General features: G+C 43.7%; 2 protein-coding genes across 5 annotated transcripts in view; one reads left to right on the forward strand and one right to left on the reverse strand.

Annotated features, from left to right (window-relative positions):
• Nucleotides 1-1,660: 1,660 nt before the first annotated feature.
• Nucleotides 1,661-15,097, reverse strand: SMIM19 (small integral membrane protein 19). 2 transcript variants are annotated; one of them, XM_029226396.1, is made up of 4 exons: nt 14,986-15,097; nt 10,785-10,922; nt 9,143-9,267; nt 1,661-3,503 (listed from the first exon to the last, which is right to left on the reverse strand). In XM_029226396.1, the coding sequence occupies exons 2-4, from the start codon at nt 10,916-10,918 to the stop codon at nt 3,439-3,441; spliced, it is 324 nt and encodes a 107-aa protein (XP_029082229.1). In that variant the 5' UTR covers nt 10,919-10,922; nt 14,986-15,097; the 3' UTR covers nt 1,661-3,438. The 2 variants fall into 2 exon arrangements, with proteins under 2 accessions (XP_029082229.1, XP_029082230.1); XM_029226397.1 differs by lacking the exon at nt 14,986-15,097 and having other exon boundaries at nt 10,785-11,851.
• SLC20A2 (solute carrier family 20 member 2) overlaps nt 15,037-19,645 on the forward strand; it is a 109,286-nt gene continuing 104,677 nt past the window's right edge. For 2 of the 3 annotated variants that reach the window (XM_029226391.1, XM_029226395.1), the window contains exon 1: nt 17,716-19,449. The gene's annotated coding sequence lies outside the window, so the exon portion shown is untranslated. Of the gene's footprint in view, nt 15,149-17,715; nt 19,450-19,645 lie in introns of those variants that run through there. The other variant, XM_029226392.1, reaches the window with a different exon arrangement.

The following is a 19,645-nucleotide window of genomic DNA, read 5'->3' on the forward strand; positions in this document are numbered from 1 at the left end:
ATCACCTTGCTACCTCGGGTGTGGAATGCTGCATAAATGGCTTTAGCTTTTCACTATATCTAAATAAAATAAAGGTCAGCATAGACTCCAGTGCTAAAGGTCACTCATTTATTTTGGGGCGAGAGGTCCAGGATAGAAGAAAGACGACCTGCTGCTGGAAGTTTCCATGTTCTTCCACCTCCTTAGTTCTTGGCTTAATTCATCATCCCCACTCTTAAATCCTCAGTCAAGACCTGTCTCGCCCAAAGAGACTGATAGGAGGCTGAAGAGGGACAAAAAGACGCGTGGGAAATGTTTCTTGCTTTGTAGTTTTGTGTGAGTCTGGCTCTGGATTTATTAGGGTGTCAAGTGGGAAACAGTTTAAGACTAAGCTCCAGTCCCTCTGCTATGAGCCTCACTATTTTGCATACAGGTTGGATATAAGCCAGGTGTCCTTTTTAATTCCAGTTCTCCAGCACCTATTCCTATTCTGTCATTAGAATCAAATAGCCTATAGAGGATGACATATGGCTAGCCCAGTTTGTCCTCTGTAACTGTGTGTTGAACGAATCACCTGGCTCCCTGTAATATGCTTTGGTCCCTTCTCTTTTATTAAAAAATAAAATTTATTTATTTATTTATTTATTTATTGGCTGTGTTGGGTCTTTGTTGCTGTGCGCAGGCTTTCTCAAGTTGTGGCGAGCGGGGGCTACTCTTCGTGGTGATGCGTGGGCTTCTCATTGCGGTGGCTTCTCTTGTTGCAGAGCACAGCTCTAGGCGCGTGGGCTTCAGTAGTTGTGGCACGCGGGCTCAGTAGTTGTGGCTCACGGGCTCTAGAGCGCAGGCTCAGTAGTTGTGGCGCATGGGCTTAGTTGCTCCGCAGCATGTGGGATCTTTCCGGACCAGGGCTCGAACCCGTGTCCCCTGCATTGGCAGGCGGATTCTTAATCACTGTGCCATCAGGGAATCCCCCTTCTCCCTTTAATTATATTTTCTAAGATACATTTATTCTTTTTAAAAAGTTTTTATTTTATATTGGAGTATAGTTGATTTACTATGTTGTATTAGTTTCAGGTGTACAGCAAAGCGGTTCAGTTTTACATATACATATATCCATTCTTTTTCAGATTCTTTTCCCACATAAGTTATTACAGAATATTGAGTAGAGTTCCCTGTGCGATACAGTAGGTCCTTGTTGGTTATCTATTTCATATATAGTAGTGTGTATATGTTAAACCCAAACTCCTAACTTATCCTTCCCCCACCCCTTTCCCCTTTGGTAACCGTAAGTTTGTTTCGTAAATAAGTTCACTTGTATCATTTTTTTAGATTCCACATATAAGTGATATATGAAATTTGTTGATTATTTTATATATAGTACTAAGATACATTTATTCTTAATATCTGAAATTATTTTTATTACCATTTTCTCTCTTATTTTTACTCAATACTTAAAATATATTTCCGACATTACAGCAATTTCACCCTAAACTCTGCATCTCGTTTTCTGCTGAATCCTATCAGGAGCTCCACCTGAAACGGTGTGGGGTCATTAGCAAGCATCTGTGCCCCTTGGAGCAGTGGGCTGGGCCCAGCTGTGCACCCAGGGAGGCTGCCCCTCCATGCTTACCGCGGAGCATCTTATGCAGTTAAAGAAAGAAATGAGGAAACAGAGAACACAAGTGTTACTGACCTGTTTATTAGTCATGCCTTTTTTCTTCCAAAGAAAATAGTTCCATCAAACCCTTGGTGGATTCAGGGGCAGAGGCAGGACAATAACTGGTGTCCCTTTGAAGTGTGGCTGCAGGGCATCCCCTGCTTTCCCAGCTCAGCTGTGGAAGCAGAGAAGAAACTTCAAAGGCGGACTTGCTGTTGATCCTGCTGGTGGAGGCGTGACTCCCATCAGCGGGCTTTAGAGAAGAAATGAGGAATCTTCCTCTCTCACTTGCCAGAGTTCCACTCTCACCAAATGATCTGTGAGGTTTTAGTCGTGACTGTCTCTGTCTAGTGGATGCAAATAAATAACCATCACAGTCCATTTCGTTGTGACTGATGTTTATTTAGGTACACTGCACAAATCAGCTGAGATAGCCGGTTTTCGTAATTTGTCTGGATTTGTGCCACACATCAGGGACAGCAGGTAAACCGCCCCCGTTCCTGATTACATGAGAGCAAAGCAAAGTTTAAGAAGAGTGTACCCTTGCTGCTCTGCTATCCCCAGGCCATAATTGTAACTGTTTACAATCCTTCAGTCCGAGTATTCATTCTACATACAGGTGGTGCGTTCAAACTCATCTGTGAGTTAAGAAATAATTATTCCATTTGGTCAACAATTCACCTTGTACAATATATATATATATTTGAAAAGATTTAAATTTTAAAAGTAAATGCAATTTCCCTGAAATGATTTTATTTGGACTAAACCTTTTCATTTATATTCTTTACTTCATAATTATAAAGGAAAAGGCAATAATGTTTGAAATATTAACTCTAACTCTTAAAATTATAGTTTTGATTCAAAAACGAATTTATGGACAGTTACATGGACAGTTGAACTTCCCTGCCACTATCCCCAACCGGCTTTTATTTAAATAAATATGAAAAACTGGGTGAAAACATTTCAATGTACAGTACAAAAATGGTACAAGATATGAGAGTCTGCAGGGAAGCTTATTATGCTAAAAAAGCCTAAGAAACCATACAGTTACATTGAAGACTGATGGTCACATGACCCCAAAGCAAGCCACTGACACCAGTCAGAGATGCCCATGTATTCCGCAGTATAGCCCCAGCACGGCCGAAAGAAGACTCTTCTGGTGGAAGAAACGCCTGGGAATACAATTAAGGGGAACAAACTCCAGTCACAGAAAACTTCTACAGTTAGCAGGGGGGTGCGCATCACAATTTCACAACGCAGAAAAGACAGTTTACTGTGCAAATTCTGAAGTAGCAAAAACGGTTAATTCGGTTAGAGGTAACAACAGCCATAAGAACATACGTTAGTCCGTTATCCTTATTATATTTATCTCAGAACACAGTCGAAGAGGAAGTTATTCCAATGATTAGATTTTTATTTTTTAAGCTGGCAAAAAAGTTCCAAAGTGGCATCAGCTCCAGACTCTTGCTTCCAAAGATGTGTTTTTATTTCCTGATTGTATCCTGAAGGGATAAAAGTCTTCACAAGGTACAGTCACCATCTCTGGTGATAGTCTATCTTCCTAGGTACGTGCAGACTCTCTGTGTTCAGGCCTCTTAAGGAATTTCTGATTTGTGGAACAAATGATTTGGAGATGAGGTTTAAAAAAGTGAAACAAAACACACCAAAAAATTGGGGAAAAGTCACAAATAAAATGATTTTATGGAGACAGAAGTTTAAAAAAAATGCTGCTCATGATTTGGCAGCGCGAGGAGACTGCACTCTTGAACAACGATCATTCCTGCTGCTCATTTTCCGAGATTTCATTCCAATGAGAGCTGCACGCTGTCAGCCTGGCTCTGTGGCTGCTGATAATCATACTTTCTGGCTATTGAAAAACAAACAAAACAATAAGCAAGAAAAAAGGAGATACGATTAATAAAATCGCAAAATAATTATGAGCTCACATCATTAAATCACAGTCATGATTCTCAGTAAAGAATTAGCTTAGAATTAAACAATTTTTTATTCATTAGAGGAAATTTATTATACTTCATGATCCTCTAATTTCTCAGCAGTGCTGATATCCATTTTCAGATGTTTATTATTATTGTCTTGTACATCAGGATTATTCAGAGCATTGAAATATAGGGTAAACACTAATTAAGCTACTAAACTTAAATTAACATTTTGTAATGTCCTTTCTTATTTTCCATCTCCACCTCAAGATAAGTTAATAATAATGCTTTTGTCCACATCATAAGGAATTTGACTATATTTTAAATGAGAAGCCTAAGAGATTTACTGAACATTGTCATTAATATAAACTAGAAGAAAAAACAGACTTGCAATTCTGTGTTCTTTTTGTGCTTCTGAGAAATATTTATTGAAGGTCTTAAACTGAAACTAGAGAGAGTGCAGGGCTAAAGTCTTTGCAAATGTCATTCACTGCTTGGCTTTCAAACTTTCAGTCTCTTCATTAAGTTTTTACCAGACAAGGAAGAAATACTGTTTGTTTATATACTCAGGGTGGATCCAGATTATTGTGGCCGAAAGCTTTACAATTTTGGGAGTCCTCTTTAAAGGAAAAGAATTTTGTTTGCTATTTCCTCTTGAACTTCCAGACTAAGTCAGGACTAGGCATGCCATCATCAGCACTAAGAATGATGCAATGTGATGGGACTCTTTATTTTTAAAATAAATTTATTTATTTATTTATTTACTTATGGCTGCATTGGGTCTTCGTTGTTGGGTCTTAGTTGCTGGGCACGGGCTTTCTCTAGTTGCGGCGAGTGGGGGCTACTCTTCGTTGCAATGTGCCGTCTTTTCACTGCGGTAGCTTCTCTTGTTGCAGAGCTTGGGCTCTAGGCACACGGCTTCAGAAGTTGTAGCACGCGGACTCAGTAGCTGTGGCTCACGGGCTCTAGAGCGCAGGCTCAGTAGTCATGGCGCACGGGCTTAGTTGCTCTGCGGCATGTGGGATCTTCCCGGACCAGGGCTCGAACCCGTGTCCCCTGCATTGGCAGGCGGATTCTTTGTTTTTGTTTTTTAATTAATTAATTTATTTATTTTTGGCTGCGTTGGGTCTTCGTTGCTGCACAGGCTTTCTCTAGTTGCAGCGAGCGGGGGCTACTCTTTGTTGCAGTGCGCAGGCTTCTCATTGCAGTGACATCTCTTCTTGTGGAGCACAGGCTCTAGGCACGCGGGCTTCAGTAGTTGTGGCACGTGGGCTCAGTAGTTGTGGCTCACGGGCTCCAGAGCGCAGGCTCGGTAGCTGTGGCACACGGGCTTAGTTGCTCCGTGGCATGTGGGATCTTCCCGGACCAGGGCTCAAACCCATGTCCCCTGCATTGGCAGGCAGATTCTTAACCACTGCACCACCAGGGAAGCCCCCCACCCCCACCGCAGGCGGATTCTTAACCACTGTGTCACGAGGGAAGTCCCTGTGATGGGCCTCTTTAAATGTGCAAATACTCACTATTTACAAGAACAACGGCTTCCAAAGATGTCCACATCCTAATCCCCATAATCTGTGAATATGTTACCTTCTGGGGCAGAAGGGACTTTAAAGATGTGTTTAAGGTAAGGACCTTGAGAAGGGGGATTACCCTGGATTATCTGGCCCAACCTGATCACAGGGGCCCTGAAAATCAGAGAACCTTTCCTGGCAGAGCTGAGAGAGAGAAGGAACTATAAAAATGGAAGAACGGTCAGAAAGATGCAGTGCTACTGGCTTTGAGGATGGGCGAATGAAGCCACAAAGCAAGCAACATGGGTGGTTTCTAGAAGCTGGAAAAGGCAAAGAAACAGCTTCTCCTTTAGAGCATCCAGAAAGAAACAGCAGAACTCTGCCAACACCTTGATTTTAGTCAGTGAATCTGCTGTAGGACTTTTAGTCTCTAATTGTAAGATCTGTGTTGTGTTAAGCCACTGACTTTGTGATAATACAGCAGCAACAGAAAACTACCATGCCTTACACACACAGGTGTCCTGATACATTTCATTTTATGCCATTCTCATCAAAGAAGAAAAAGAGCTGTACACTGGCTTTATAATTGTATATGCTATACTACTGAATATTTTTTGATAGGATCTAACTTCTGATTTTTGTTTGTTTGTTTTTTGTATTTGGCTGTGCCTCCAGCCATGTGGGGTCTTAGTTCCCTTATCAGGGATCGAACCTGGGCCTCTGCAGTGAAAACACCGAATCCTAACCGCTAGGCCACCAGGGAACTCCCACAAACTTCTGTTTTGACTAGGCATCAATGAAAACCTAACTCTTTACTTATAATTTTCTATACAGAGCTTCTGGTTCCCTGTTTTTGTTTTTTAAATACTTAAATTTCCTTAAGGATATATTTTTTTGAGGTGAAATACAAAAACATAAACTTGCCATTTTAACCATTTTTAAGAGTACAGTTCAGGGACATGAACTACATTCACTCTGTTGTGCTGCCACCACCAGCACCCTTCTTTTGATCGCCCCACACTGACCTTTGTCCTCATTACACAGTAACTCCCCACTCCCAGTGACGATTCTGCTTTCTGTCTCTGTGAATTTGCTACACAGAAGAGAAATCACACAATATTTGTTCTTTTGTGACTGGCTTCTTTCACTTCACAATAAAAATAATTACGAAGCATAATGTCTTCAAGGTGCATCCATGTTGTAGCATGTGTCAGAATTTCCTTCCTCTTGGGACTTCCCTGGTGGCGCAGTGGTTAAGAATCCGCCTGCCAATGCAGGGGACATGGGTTCGAGCTCTGGTCCGGGAAGATCCCACATGCCACAGAGCAACTAAGCCCGTGCGCCACAACTACTGAGCCTGCGCTCTAGAGCCTGCGAGCCACAACTACTGAGCCCACGTGCTGCAACTACTGAGCCCGTGCTCCACGACAAGAGAAGCCATTGCAATGAGAAGCCTGCACACCACAACGAAGAGTAGCCCCCGCTCACTGAAACTAGAGAAAGCCCATGTGCAGCAAAGAAAACTCAATGCAACCAAAAAAAAAAAAAAGAATTTCCTTCCTCTTAAAGGCTGAATAACATCCTATTCATGTATAGACCACATTCTGTAGATCCATCAGTCAAGGACACTTGGGTTGTTTCCATCTTTTGGCTACTGTGAATATTGCTGCTCTGTAACATTCAGTTTTACTTCTTATTCTGAACTAGTAAAACATGAATGCAAAAGGGACAAAAGAGGAAACAGGGAAGGTGTACCTTCCTCCCACCTGATTAGTCCTGCAGCTCCTTTCCCCAAAGGAACTGCTGTTACTACTTCTCAGGATAAAATTTATGCTGAAGAAATTTCTAGAGGTTCTACTTGTGTAAAAAATATATATATGGTTTTTCTACTTTTCGCCTGAAATTCCAGCCCACCCGAGACACATACCAGTAACATCTTGCTGATCACTCTTTCTTGCTTCTTTCTATGCGAGCCCGCAAACACACAGACATCTATCTTTCTTTTAAAAATATCCAATCTTTTCCCTCGAGTCGCACAGTGTTCCCATCAAGGTAATGAATGTTAATAATCTGATGTGTATCTTTCCAAGCCTTCCTCCAGGCTTGTGTAATTATACAGAACATTTTTAGAAACAACCCAATCAAAAAATGGGCAGATGATCTAAATAGACATTTCTCCAATGAAGACATACAGGCACGTGAAAAGATGCTCAACATTTTTATTAGAGAAATGCAAATCAAAACTACAATGAGGTATCATCTCACACGGGTCAGAATGGACATCATCAAAAAGTCTATAAATAATAAATGCTGGAGAGGGTGTGGAGAAAAGGGAACCCTCCTACACTGTTGGTGGGAAGGTAAATTGATACAGCCACTATGGAAAACAGTATGGAGGTTCCTTAAAAAATTAAAAATAGAGTTACCATATGATCCAGCAATCACACCCCTGGGCATATATCCAGAGAAAACTAAAATTTGAAAAGATACATGCACCCCAATGTTCATTACAGTGCTGTTTACAATAGCCAAGACATGGAAGCAACCTAAATGTCCTTATACAGATGACTGGATAAAGAAGAGGAGGTACGTATATATTTTTATATATATATATATATATATATATATATATATATATATATACACACACACAATGAAATATTACTCAGCCATAAGAAAGAATGAAATAATGCCATTTGCAGCAACATGGATGGACCTAGAGATCATTGTACTAAGTGAAGTAAGTCAGACAGAGAAAGACAAATACCATATATCACTTACATGTGGAATGTTAAAAAAAAAAAGGATACAAATGAACTTACTTACAAAATGGAAATAGACCCACAGACATAGAGGACAGACTTGTGGCTGCCAACGGGCAAAGGAGTTGGGGAGGAATGAATTGGGAGGTTGGGATTAACATATGTGTACTACTGTATATAAAGTGCATAGCACGGGGAACCATACTCAATATTTTGTGGTAACCTATAGGGAAAAGAATCTGAAAAATAACATATATCTATATCTCTATATATATATCTGAATCACTGTGTTGTATACCTGAAACTAATACAACATTGTAAATCAACTATACTTCAATAAAAAAAATTCTATACAACATTTTTATTACACGTAGATAGGGATGTTTTGGTCATTTGATTTTAAAGGAGCAGTACCCTAGCATATATATAATTACATCTTGCCTTTTCTCATTTAATGATACACCATGGAAACCACACCTCATTTTTTTAAATGGTGGCATCAAAGGCTGTGGCTTGGATGTACAATTCATCCTGGCTCCTTGCCCTTTAACCTTTGTTTCTTCTCCACCACTTACTCACAGGGTTTAGTACCACAGGACATGTTAATAACCTCTGGCCTGGAAGCCGTTCCTATACTGCTATGGCTGCAGTACATAGTAATTTAATTGTCAAGAAGTGACTGCAAACTCTATAAGCACAAAATTTCAAACCTGAACTAAAGTAGGTTCAACTCAACGTCCCCTCAGCCAGATCCCCCAAATGCTCTTGGCCACCTCAACGCCATTGCACACGAGGGAAGTGCAAAGGAGGGAAATTAGAGAAGGATGAGACAGGAGCCTCACCGACTGTTAAGGCATCTAATTTCTGCCAAATTTTCAAAACGTGAAACACGTTGCTAGGGCTCTTCTCAGGGTCTTGGAAGGGCCCCAAATAAGTGAAGTGTCCTGAAACACTAACTTCAGGCAAACCGGGTTTGCTGATACTGTGTTGAGCATCTAAAAAAGGCCCTACGTTTTCATTACCAGCTATTTCTTTCTTAAAAAAAATTTTTTTTTTAATTGAAGTATAGTTGATTTACAATGTTGTGTTAGTTTCTGGTGTAGAGCAAAGTGATTCAGATATACATACATATATTCTTTTTCATATTCTTTTCCATTATGGTTTATTACAGGATATTGAATATAGTTCCCTGTGTCATTATCAGCTATTTCTGATAACCTCTGCCAACGAGACTCAACCCCAAAGAGTCTATTTTAAATATGCTTACGTATGTAATTAAGCGCAGGATATACTTACAAACGGAGTACATTTCCAGTTGCTGTCTTAACCGAATTTTGCTTATTGTGTCATAAAATTTGGGCTCTGACAGAGTGTCTGTTGGAGGTGGCACACTGAATATCCTCATAATTCTCCTTTTATTTCTAAAACACAAAACCAATGCAGAAAAGAGATTTGTATTCATAGCTGTAGGACTGTAACATTCACACGATCGTAGTAACCAGAAGCTGCATTTAAAGGACGTAAGTGGCCCTGAGTCCATCTTCTATTTTTGTCCCCGTGAGATGCTTCCTGGGCTCAAGTATTCTTTCTTTCACTAGAAGTATGAAGCTGTACGTGTATTGTCACAGGGTTATAAGAAAGAAAAGGCAGTAGCTGAACATGCCCACTTCATACAACAAAGCGTCTCCCCTCAATCCCCACAAAAAAGCCCTGTTGTATGGAAAAATGCTCAGACAAAAAAAGTATGATTATTTTTCCCCTCCCTCTCATGTCATGCAAATAAAACTAAGTTATTGCGGGCAGAGAATAAACAGAATGTGAGCAGACCTTAATTTTGAAAAACAATGAATAAACGATTTCTTAAATAGAGTAGCATGGCCTTAGTGGGGTCATCTAGTTAAAATTAACAACAGCCTGTCTCTGCCTTTAAAACACTGGGGTGGGGAGGAGACGGTGGCTATTTTTAGGGGAAGGCTGTTACCTGCCAGCGGCTCCCCCATGCTCTGTGGAGGCCTCCTCTCGCCTGCACCCCCTCGGCCCCGCTCCCCCGAGAGTCCAGGCGGCCAGCTGGCCAGCAGCTCAGGGGTCTCAGGGTCGGGAAGGGCGAGCCTGCAGGTCCCGTGGCAAGTGTGGGTCTGAACTGTTCCCCGAGCCGAGCATCAATTATTCTTGGTTGACTAATTATCCTGAACTGTCTAATGCCTTTGACCTTGGTAGAGGACGCCACCGAGCACATGGCTACGGGCAGCAGCTCAATCCAACTACTGCTGTTTTTCCTCTTCAAAGCACGCCCCTCACCGTGCATTTGTTTTTAACTGTACTTGAAGGAAAGGAGCCAGGGAGTGTGGAAAAGAACAGCTGAATTATGCTACAGCATCTGGAATCACAGCAAGAAATATTTATTGAGGATTTACACCATGTGGCACATCAGGGACACAAAGGTTAAATAAAAGTCCTTGTTCTCAGGGGACTGAGTTTTGGGGGACGGACAGACAAGTAATTGGATCATACCAATATTATGCACAAGAAACAGAAGGGAAGGCTTGAAATTTGCGAAGACAGAATTGCTGAACACATAGGAGTTAGAGTTTGTGCATTTCAGGGACATTGGACCAAAATATGTGCTCATGCAAGGGTGACAGTGAAGCTGGCTGAATGAGGAAACTGAGCTATATCAGAAATGATAGGAGTATAGAGCATCTGGTCTGGGTGCCAAGAGCTGCACTTAAATCCCCATCTCTCAGAGCAACTGGGTTTTCCAAGCCAAATCCTGGTGTCCGGTAATGTGAGGGCTGACCCGACTAGACAGTGATTTCATAGCAGGAACAAAAATGCTGATGAAATTATTTTTGTGCATTTAACTTAGATCAAACAAACAAACCTACAAAACTTATAAATGCCTGGGTTCTTATCAACCCTGAGAATCTAAAGCCTTTACCTCTTGGCATACATGAAGAGCCCAAAGCTGACAAGGATCACTACCAGGTACACGTTGGTGGCTTCATTCCAGGCCTCATGAACGCTGTAATCGATAGAGTCCTCGTCACCCATCACTCTGTAACCACCAGGCATGGGACTGTAAGGCAGCAAAGAGGGCAGGGTTTCTTTCAGTTAGTGATGGTGTGACGGCTGGACAAGGGCTGGCAAACAGAGGGCCTGCTGGCCAGTTCCAGCCCCCTGCCTGCCTTTGTATGGCCCAGGAGCCAAGAATGGTTTTACATTTCTAAACGGATACATTTTAAGCAGAGCATCTTCCATTTTTGCCTCACAGCCCTCAAAGCCTAAAATGTTTACCATCTGGCCCGTTAAGAAAATGTTGGCCAACCCTGGTCTAGATCACTAAGGCATGGAACACGTTTTCGCCTATTTCTGAATTTGAAACATCACAGCTCCTACATAAAGGTTCAAACTTGGGATTTAAACATCATATTTCTAAAAGGATATGGGTTGAAATGTCACTGCACAGTTTCCAAACTGTAAGTATCATCCAGATGAGAGCAGCTGAATACTTAAAACAGAGTCCACACAACTGGCTGGGACGCTAAGAGAGAAGGACAGCATTAGACTCGTGACAGCAGTCCGGATGAGGTGCGCCAGCCGGAACTGTGCTCTTCCACAGGCCCCCGACACACCTGGAGAACAAAAATGTCTGGAGCTTTATCTAGTTTTGGCCTCCTGGCCCACTGTGGAAGCTATGGGATAAAAAGTTATTTTGCTATTTACACAGCTGTGACTTCTATTCAAGGAAATGCATTCTTTGGACATTCCCACAGAAAATGAATGGTAACAGCAAGTATATCAAGTAGCAAGGGAAAGAGTACTGGTTTCTTATTTGCATTTGGGAAGTTCACTGAATTTTTCCTTAAAGAGAAAGTTCTGCTCTTGTGTTAAATCTAAACTAGGTAAGTCTAAGTAAAATGACCTAATATGTGAAAGAAATTCAGAAGTGTTGTTTTAGATACTCTATCAAAAGGAGAAAAACTGGGCTTCCCTGGTGGCGTAGTGGTTGAGAGTCCGCCTGCCGATGCAGGGGACACGGGTTCATGCCCCGGTCCGGGAAGATCCCACATGCCACGGAGCAGCTAGGCCCGTGAGCCATGGCCGCTGAGCCTGCGCATCCGGAGCCTGTGCTCCGCAACGGGAGAGGCCACAACAGTGAGAGGCCCGTGTACCGCAAAAAAAAAAAGGAGAAAAACTGAACAAATGACAGTGACAACTGTACTGTAGTTTCTACTAAGATAGCCATTTTCTAATACCAAGAAAAAAGGTATCTGGAATGTCCAAGAAATTGTTTTGCAATTTTTTCTAGACACCCTACAACAGTGAAGGCATTGCAGAAATTCCTCCACTGAAATATCTTGCAATCTGTCCTGTGAGCCTCCAAAAAAAAATTTTTTTTTTTAAGGTAAGTGGGCTCCTTAGTTGCCTCTCCAGGGCTCCTTAGTTGCGGCTCACCGGCCCCTTAGCTGTGGCATGCCAACTCTTAGTTGCAGCATGCATGTGGGATCTAGTTCTCTGACCAGGGATCGAACCCAGGCCCCCTGCACTGGGAGCGCAGAGTCTTATCCACTGTGCCACCAGGGAAGTCCCCAAAATGTTCTTTAGTGTAGATTTGGCTCAGTAACTTAATAAGTGTATACTAAGGGCAGAGTCTGTTTTCTTTCTTACAGTTTGCCTCTGCATAAAATGAATGAAATTTCCTTGGGGTCTGCTCCCAGGCCAGGTGGCATGTTGGCCCCATTCTGGCACCTGAAGTCTCTGTCAGACGTTCGCGGACAGACTGTATTAAAGTGAGTATCGTGAATGGCCATTTAACTTACATTCTAGACATTGAGGGCAAGAGTCATTCCTCTGAAACTTCTATTGGTGTCTGATGAGCATAAAGATTGGTCTTTTAAAAATTAGACAGAGAATTATAAAAACAGAACTTAAAACTTTATAGATGCAAGATCTAAATATTAAATCATTAAACATACCCAATTCCTACATATTAGAGATTGGCTATGGATTTTTGTTTTTCTTTTTAAGAGAGTGGGAGGCGCAGGGGGATTTGGCATTATTCACAGTTTCAATTCTTATTCCTTAAAATTGAACTCCAGAGTTTCTCTGGATGTAACATTATTCATAGTAAGTAATCAGCCTACTTTAGGAATGGAAACTTTTGGAACATCAGAAACTATAATTGTCTTTACAATTTATGGAATCTAGCATTTTTTTCTAGATTTTCGTTGGTGCCAAAACATAAAATAACGATGACTGTTTTTGGCCATAAGAGATGACTTCAGAGGTCTGGTTTGAGGTGCTGCGGAAGGGCCAGCACGGCCATGCAGTGAGGGTGGCAGGTTTCAGGATTGGGAGTTACTAACAAATTGGAGAAGAAAAGGGGAGCAGACTTAACAATGGCTACTGAAACATTTTGCAGGTGCCCTTTATCTGACACACTATTAAAGTATTTCCTATGTGTTTTCTACCACCTGACTGGATCTGAGCCAGATGAATTTCTTGCTTTAGTGTTCCACAAAATTCTGTTCATGTGCCACTCAATAAATGGTGTATTCCTACAGAGCTGTCTTCCTCCTCCTACAAATATGCCAGTTTTTCATTATATTTAGAGAAGGATTCTAAAATTCTGCTGACCAAGAATGGTGAAATTTTACTGTGAATTATACAACTTGATTGGTACGCAATGACACTACTGTTCTGGGGACACGCACTTGAGTTACTTTTAGTAGTATGGTTGTGAAAGACTTGCACCGGGGGTAGGCCTTTTGTGCCTGGTCCTCCATCATGACCAATGGCATGCCTTTGTAAGACTGCCAGGAGTGGTCCTGTACAAAGTCATAGTACAGACCACAGCTCCCATGTGGCCTGAACTATGACTGGTCCCCACCCAGCTCGCCACAGTCTAACCAAGTGTACACACACACACCTGCTGAGCGGCTACTGCACACCTCACAGCCTCCCTCTTAAGTCTAAAGCACAATGCCCAGGGGCGTTACAGTGGTTTGTTCCTGGCAAGTTAATGGATGTTTCAGCAAGACCACCGTGTGCTTGGATTGTCATTCAGGGCTTTTCTGAGAAAACTGCACCTTTTTCACATATTTTTCCTGTAAATTAATGCTTGAGCTATTTCAGTAAGGAGTTGCTAGGATGAGCTGAACGTAACTATCCAGAGATAAAGTTGGCAAAATGTGACAACTGGGGCTTGATTTCAGTTTGACAAACTTTTAAGTAGAGAACTAGTACTCTTCTTGGAATCAAGCGGCTGTATCATTTTTAAATTATTTTCCGTATTTGGGGTTCCCGATGCCGTGTCTAGGTGGTTCAGTTTTGAGGATCACTTGTCATCATGTCCTGAATGGTATCCATTTCGTCTCTCACTTAGAGCTTTGCTATTTTGAAACAATTTCAGATTGGAGTCACTCACACTTCTACGAGCTCCATACAACACAACCCATCGCATCAATGTGGTTTTCCCTCAGTCCTCTGAAACGCTAAAGGCTTGGGTTGCTGAAGCGGGAGGGTACAAGGTCACAGGCCTTCAACCAGCAAGACGAAGGCAATTAACATCTGAGGGGCCTGTGCTGGGCAGTCCACATATGCATTTAATTGTTACCATCACCCTGCTGGGAGGCACGAAAGCTCCACCTGGCAGACGACGCGGGGTGGGGGGCTGGGTACACAACTCGCCCAAAACCACCCAGGCTAGCGAGTCGCACGCTGGACTCCCAAACGTGGGCGCTTCCGGCCCTGCCCAGACTCGTGAGACTTGCCAGTCCCGGAGAGAGGGGCAGTCTAGCGGGCAGACAATGTAACCCCCACCCCGGCAGGCGGCAGGGGCCGGAGCCGCCAGGGCTCGGCCGCCGCGGGCTGCGTGCGGTGCGATCCTGAAGCGCGCCCGCTCCACACCCCCATCCCCCCATCCTCCCATCCCGGGTGCCCTGCGCTGCGCAGGCGGCGGCCTCCGCCTTTCGATCCGCGATTCTGGAGCTGCGGGCCTCACTGTTCCCTCCAGCCTGGGGCGCGGCGGCAGAGGAGCTGGGACGGCCGGGCGCGGGGCTAGGGGCGCCTTTGGGCTCCCTTCCCTCCCTCTCACCCTCCCCCCGCATGGAGGGGCGGGGCGGGGCGGGGCGACTCACGCCGCTCGCTCTGCAGGCGGCACGCGGCCCAGCGGCTCTGCTCCGCGCTCTCTCCCCGGCAGTCGCGGCCGGACGCGCGGAGCCGGTTACCGCACGGACCGGACGACCTCTGCTTCGTCATTTCCTGCCGGCCCGGCGGCTTCCGGATGGAACGAGGAGCCAGGTCTTTCCCCCCCCCCCCCCCCCCCCCCCCCCTCAGTGTGCGAACCGGAGGGACGCCGCGACGGCCCCGGTGCCGCCCCCCGGGCGCGTGAGTGCAGCCCGGCTCCCTTTCCCGGCCTCGCGGCGCGGCGCTGGCCCCGCCCCCAGCCCCTCCCCGCGACCCCGGGCGGCGACCCCGGCGGTGGGTCTGGCCGCCGTCGCCTGGAGTCCACGTGGATCTGGCCGCGCTGCGTCCGAGCGCGCGGGGAGAGGGGACGGGTCCTCCCGAGAGCGCGAGCAGCCTCCAGCCCCACCTCGGCGCGCCCGGGCGGCGTCTCGGCGTGGGAGGTGGGAGTGTGCATTGGCCCCGGGTCGAGATTAAGCTGGAAACGCGAAGATTTTCCTTTTTCGTAATGAGGGCATAGGGTTATTTTTAATATTTGCTTAGGAAAGCACGTGTTGTCACTGGCTTTGCATTTTCCCTGTCATAATAAATGATGCGTGGCCGAGGCTACTGAAGTGTTCTAAAAACTGGATGTGCCCAGGATGCTGTAGTCTTGTCAGTTTAAGTGACTTTTGGATATTTAAAATTTTTGTAAGGACTTGCAAAATTCTAGCATGAGACAAGTAATGAATTTATGTAGGATTTCACCATGAGTATTGACGTAATCAGATTTCAGTGGTTGGCACAGCCTTGCAAACAAATGGCCACTTGTCCACGTGCTTGAGGTCTTAACTATTCATTTTGAGCGAGTTCTCTAGGATCAGCTGACTGCTGATTATAATTCATACTAGGCCATGTAGAGGTTGTATCCTTAATTGATAAGCAGAGATTAGAGGTAACGTTTAACATCCTACCCCTTAGCCAGCTTTCTCTGCTTCTTTGTGGATCATTCTGTTAAAATTAAACTCACCTCTGTCTGGATGAAGAGCATTGCTTGGTACATAACATAAAAGCTTTATTTCTAGTAGTAACACATATTCGTTTATATATATTATATATACATAATCACGTGCATAAATTTGTAACTGTTTAGTATGATTACAGAGTTGGAAAATTAGGAACGATAATAATGTGCAATGTTGAGTACTGATTGCTTGCCAGGCCTTTGCCAAATGGTCTACATGCTTTATCTCATTTAATCTTCCGGATAACTTTTTGCATAAACATAGTTTGCTTAGAAATACTTGAGTACACGAGTTTGATTTGAACGTGCCCAAATGCGGAATATGTACATTAATTGCTTCTGTTTCTGTTTTTTGTAAAATAAGGGTGTGGGCAATATAAAATGACTCATAGAGTAATTTAATGTGTTTTTCAAGTTGGAAGAAGGCTTTGCATTTGCACAGAACTGCAATTAGTCCCTTTATTGGGGTATTCAATAGTTTCCAAAGCCCTGTGTCTCTTTATCAGAGTTCCCATTACATGTCATTGTCACCCAATGAACAGGCTGTGCTTGGATGTTGGAAAAAAGTAAATGTTGGGAAAGCCTTAATGGTCCCTTCTGAAAGGTGCCCTTTTTCCATATATAGTTTCTAAGCAACATTCCTAATTAAGGGTTAACGAATGACAGTCAAACAGGAACGTGATTTTGCAGTACCAAACCAAGGAAATAAAAAACTGAGTTGGCTGTTACTTTGTTGATGAGTCTAACTTTCATGGGTATGTAGATGTTGAGAATGTTAAGTAATCTACGTTGTAGGGGTTCTACCTTACTTTTCAGTTTGCCTTTACATGTCTTAAACATATTTGAGTCCAGTACTTTGTGCATGAAGAAGTTAAGTTTTTGACTGGATTTAATTGAGTAGTTTTGACTTCCTTAATCAAGAAATTTATTCTGTGTTTCCAAAGGTACAATGTAATAATTTATGTAGGCGTAACAATGACGAGAATGATGGTGGGATCCAGCAGTTTGCATCTTGGGAGAGTAGGATCGGGTGAGAGGCCTGCAGAGGATGAGCGAAGCGCTTGGAAATGTGTCATATTTGTGATTAGAGCGTATTAGACTTAACGCATCTTCAGATAGTGGTCCATCATCGCAGAAGAAAGGAGTGAGAATGCTTTGCCAGTCGGTATTTATAAGAGGGTTCCTTTACCTGAAGGCGTTCTCTTCTGGGAGGAGATGAGGGGACAGATGTAGGCAGAAAAAGATGCATGTGTTAACACTTCCACCCATCGTGACTAACTGATTCCTGCCAACACATGCATCTTCAGGCATTTTTCTAGTAGATATTTGATATCTGTGGGCAGCCACTAGTAGAAGAAGAAGGGAAAAGGGCGGGAGGAGACAAAGCACAGGGCTTTAATGAATAGGCTTTCATTTGGGCAAGATTGAGCAGCTGAGCCTCCGCAGCCTCTATTACGAAAACTGTTCCAGTAATACTGTGTGTGTCTGTAAATCTCTTATATGTTATTTGTATCCAGAAATATGGAGAATATCTCTTTAATGTGCTTCATGAGCAATGGAAGATATTTAGAATACAGTACATGAAAAGTTATTAATTTCTGTATGTTTGCCATTGTTGGAAGCGGAGTGACTGTAATGCCAGCATTGGCTCCTGTTCACGAGACATTTAAGGGATGTTGTGTTTCATCGGGTTGGAGGACAGGCCCTTCTTCCTTACTTCAGAACTTGGCTCTCTCGTGGAGTGAGTGCCCTTTTAGGTCCCAGGGTGCAGGGGCCGTTTCTGGGTCCCTCATGGCCGTATTCCAAGAGCCAAGGACAGAGGCCGGCCTACAGAAGGTGTGCAGTAAATATCTGTGGAATGAGCAGATATGCTGGAATCCTCTCTCTGTTCCCACCTGTTGTGGAAATCCAAGTCACCTATAGGGGCAGGGCCACTGCAGGCTTGCCCTCTCCAGAGTCCCAGCTCACAGTGAGCCCTTTGAATGGTAGCTGTTTAAACCACATACTTTGGCGTTTAATCTTTTATGCCTTTATATTGTTGCATGACCGTTTCCTGTGTTTTGTTTCCCCACCCAAAATACAGGCTACTCGAGGGCAGGGAATACATGTTTACACAGGTCTGTGTTTGAGAAATTCCTTGTTCATCCAGTATAATAATTTGTACCGAGTAGGTTTATTTTTACCTATTGAGTGAATATTAGGTGCCATGGGGGGAACATCAGAAATATTCAAAATGTGGTCCCAGTCCTCGAGTAGGTAGTATTTCAGTTGGGCAAACATCGTGTACACACGTGGAACAATAAGAGAATTTGGAGTTACATAAAGCAAATAATGATAGCTAACATTGATGTAGTGCTTACAATGTGCTTTTACATGTAAACGTATTCGACTCTCACAACAGTCCTTTGACGTAGGTACAGTTATAATCCCACTTTTAACATGAGGAAGCTGAGGCACAGGGAGGTAATTAAGTCACCTGCCCGAGACCACAAAGTGAGTAGTAAGCAGGGAGGTGGCATATGAACCCAGGCAGCCTGGCTCTTGAATCAGTGTGGGTTCTCTGGGGAGTTTTACTTTATCAAAGACAGAAAAGAGAGCTAAAAGTTGACCCTAGTTTCTCAGCTGTAAAGGAAGCTCTTTAAAAATTTCAAAGTAGCATACATGGTGGCAATGACTTTGAGCTGCAGAAACAATGCTGGATTTTCCAGGCAGAAGAGGTTGATAACAAAATGGTTGAGGGGACTGTATTTTGAAATGACTGAAGGCAAGAGGAGAAAAACGATATTTTGAACCTCAGAGCCGAGGGAGACTAGGACTCTTGGTAGGTGTTGAATTCTAGGACAGTGATTCACCAGGACAAAGGGCAGTGACTGTTTAAGGTACTAATTCAGTGTCAAATAACTCATGTGAAAGAACCCCTAGTGAATGTAATTTACCAGGATGGGAGCATTACTAAAGGCTTCCGGTGCCCATCTGTCCGTTTGCCTTGTCCTTTTGTGAAATCTTGACCCACTTTTTCAGCTTGTCTTGGACAGTAGAACACACTCTTGGGGCCCGGAGGCCTCTTCCAACCAAGTAATATTCATTTGGTGGAAAAAAACTTAACGGCACTGTTGGTTTGGGACAAACCTGGAGTGAGGTCACTTTGAAGCCATGTGGACTTGGATGAGGGCCTGCAAACAAAATCCAGCAAGATGAAGGAAAGTGGTTTACTCTGAAAGCCCAGTTTTGTATCCCTTTAGTCGGGAGCTGACAATATTATTCTGGGGGTGTTGGGCACCAACAGAGCCCATTGAATCCACATGACTCGGCCGATAGGGGAGCACACACGTCACCATACCCGCTGTCCAGGAATCAGAGGAGGAGGTGCCCTGGAGTGAGGCCTGGGCCACAGCCCCGGTTAGCAGCTCTGCAGGTACGGTGTTCTGCGTGACACGTCGCTTCTGCTGGGGAGGGGGGCGTGACCTTTGTCTTGGGGGCAGCTTTATAATTCGAGTAAGAAATGGCATGTTGCTGCTATCATTTTAACATCAGCTCATGTTTTGGGGTGGCCTGTCAGAGCAGCAGCTTTATGACTATGAATATCGTCCTGCAGTTGTGTTCTATTTAAA

Source organism: Monodon monoceros, unplaced genomic scaffold, assembly GCF_005190385.1.
Source record: "Monodon monoceros isolate NGI ecotype Baffin Bay Population unplaced genomic scaffold, NGI_Narwhal_1 Super_Scaffold_17, whole genome shotgun sequence".
Taxonomy (NCBI): domain Eukaryota; kingdom Metazoa; phylum Chordata; class Mammalia; order Artiodactyla; family Monodontidae; genus Monodon; species Monodon monoceros.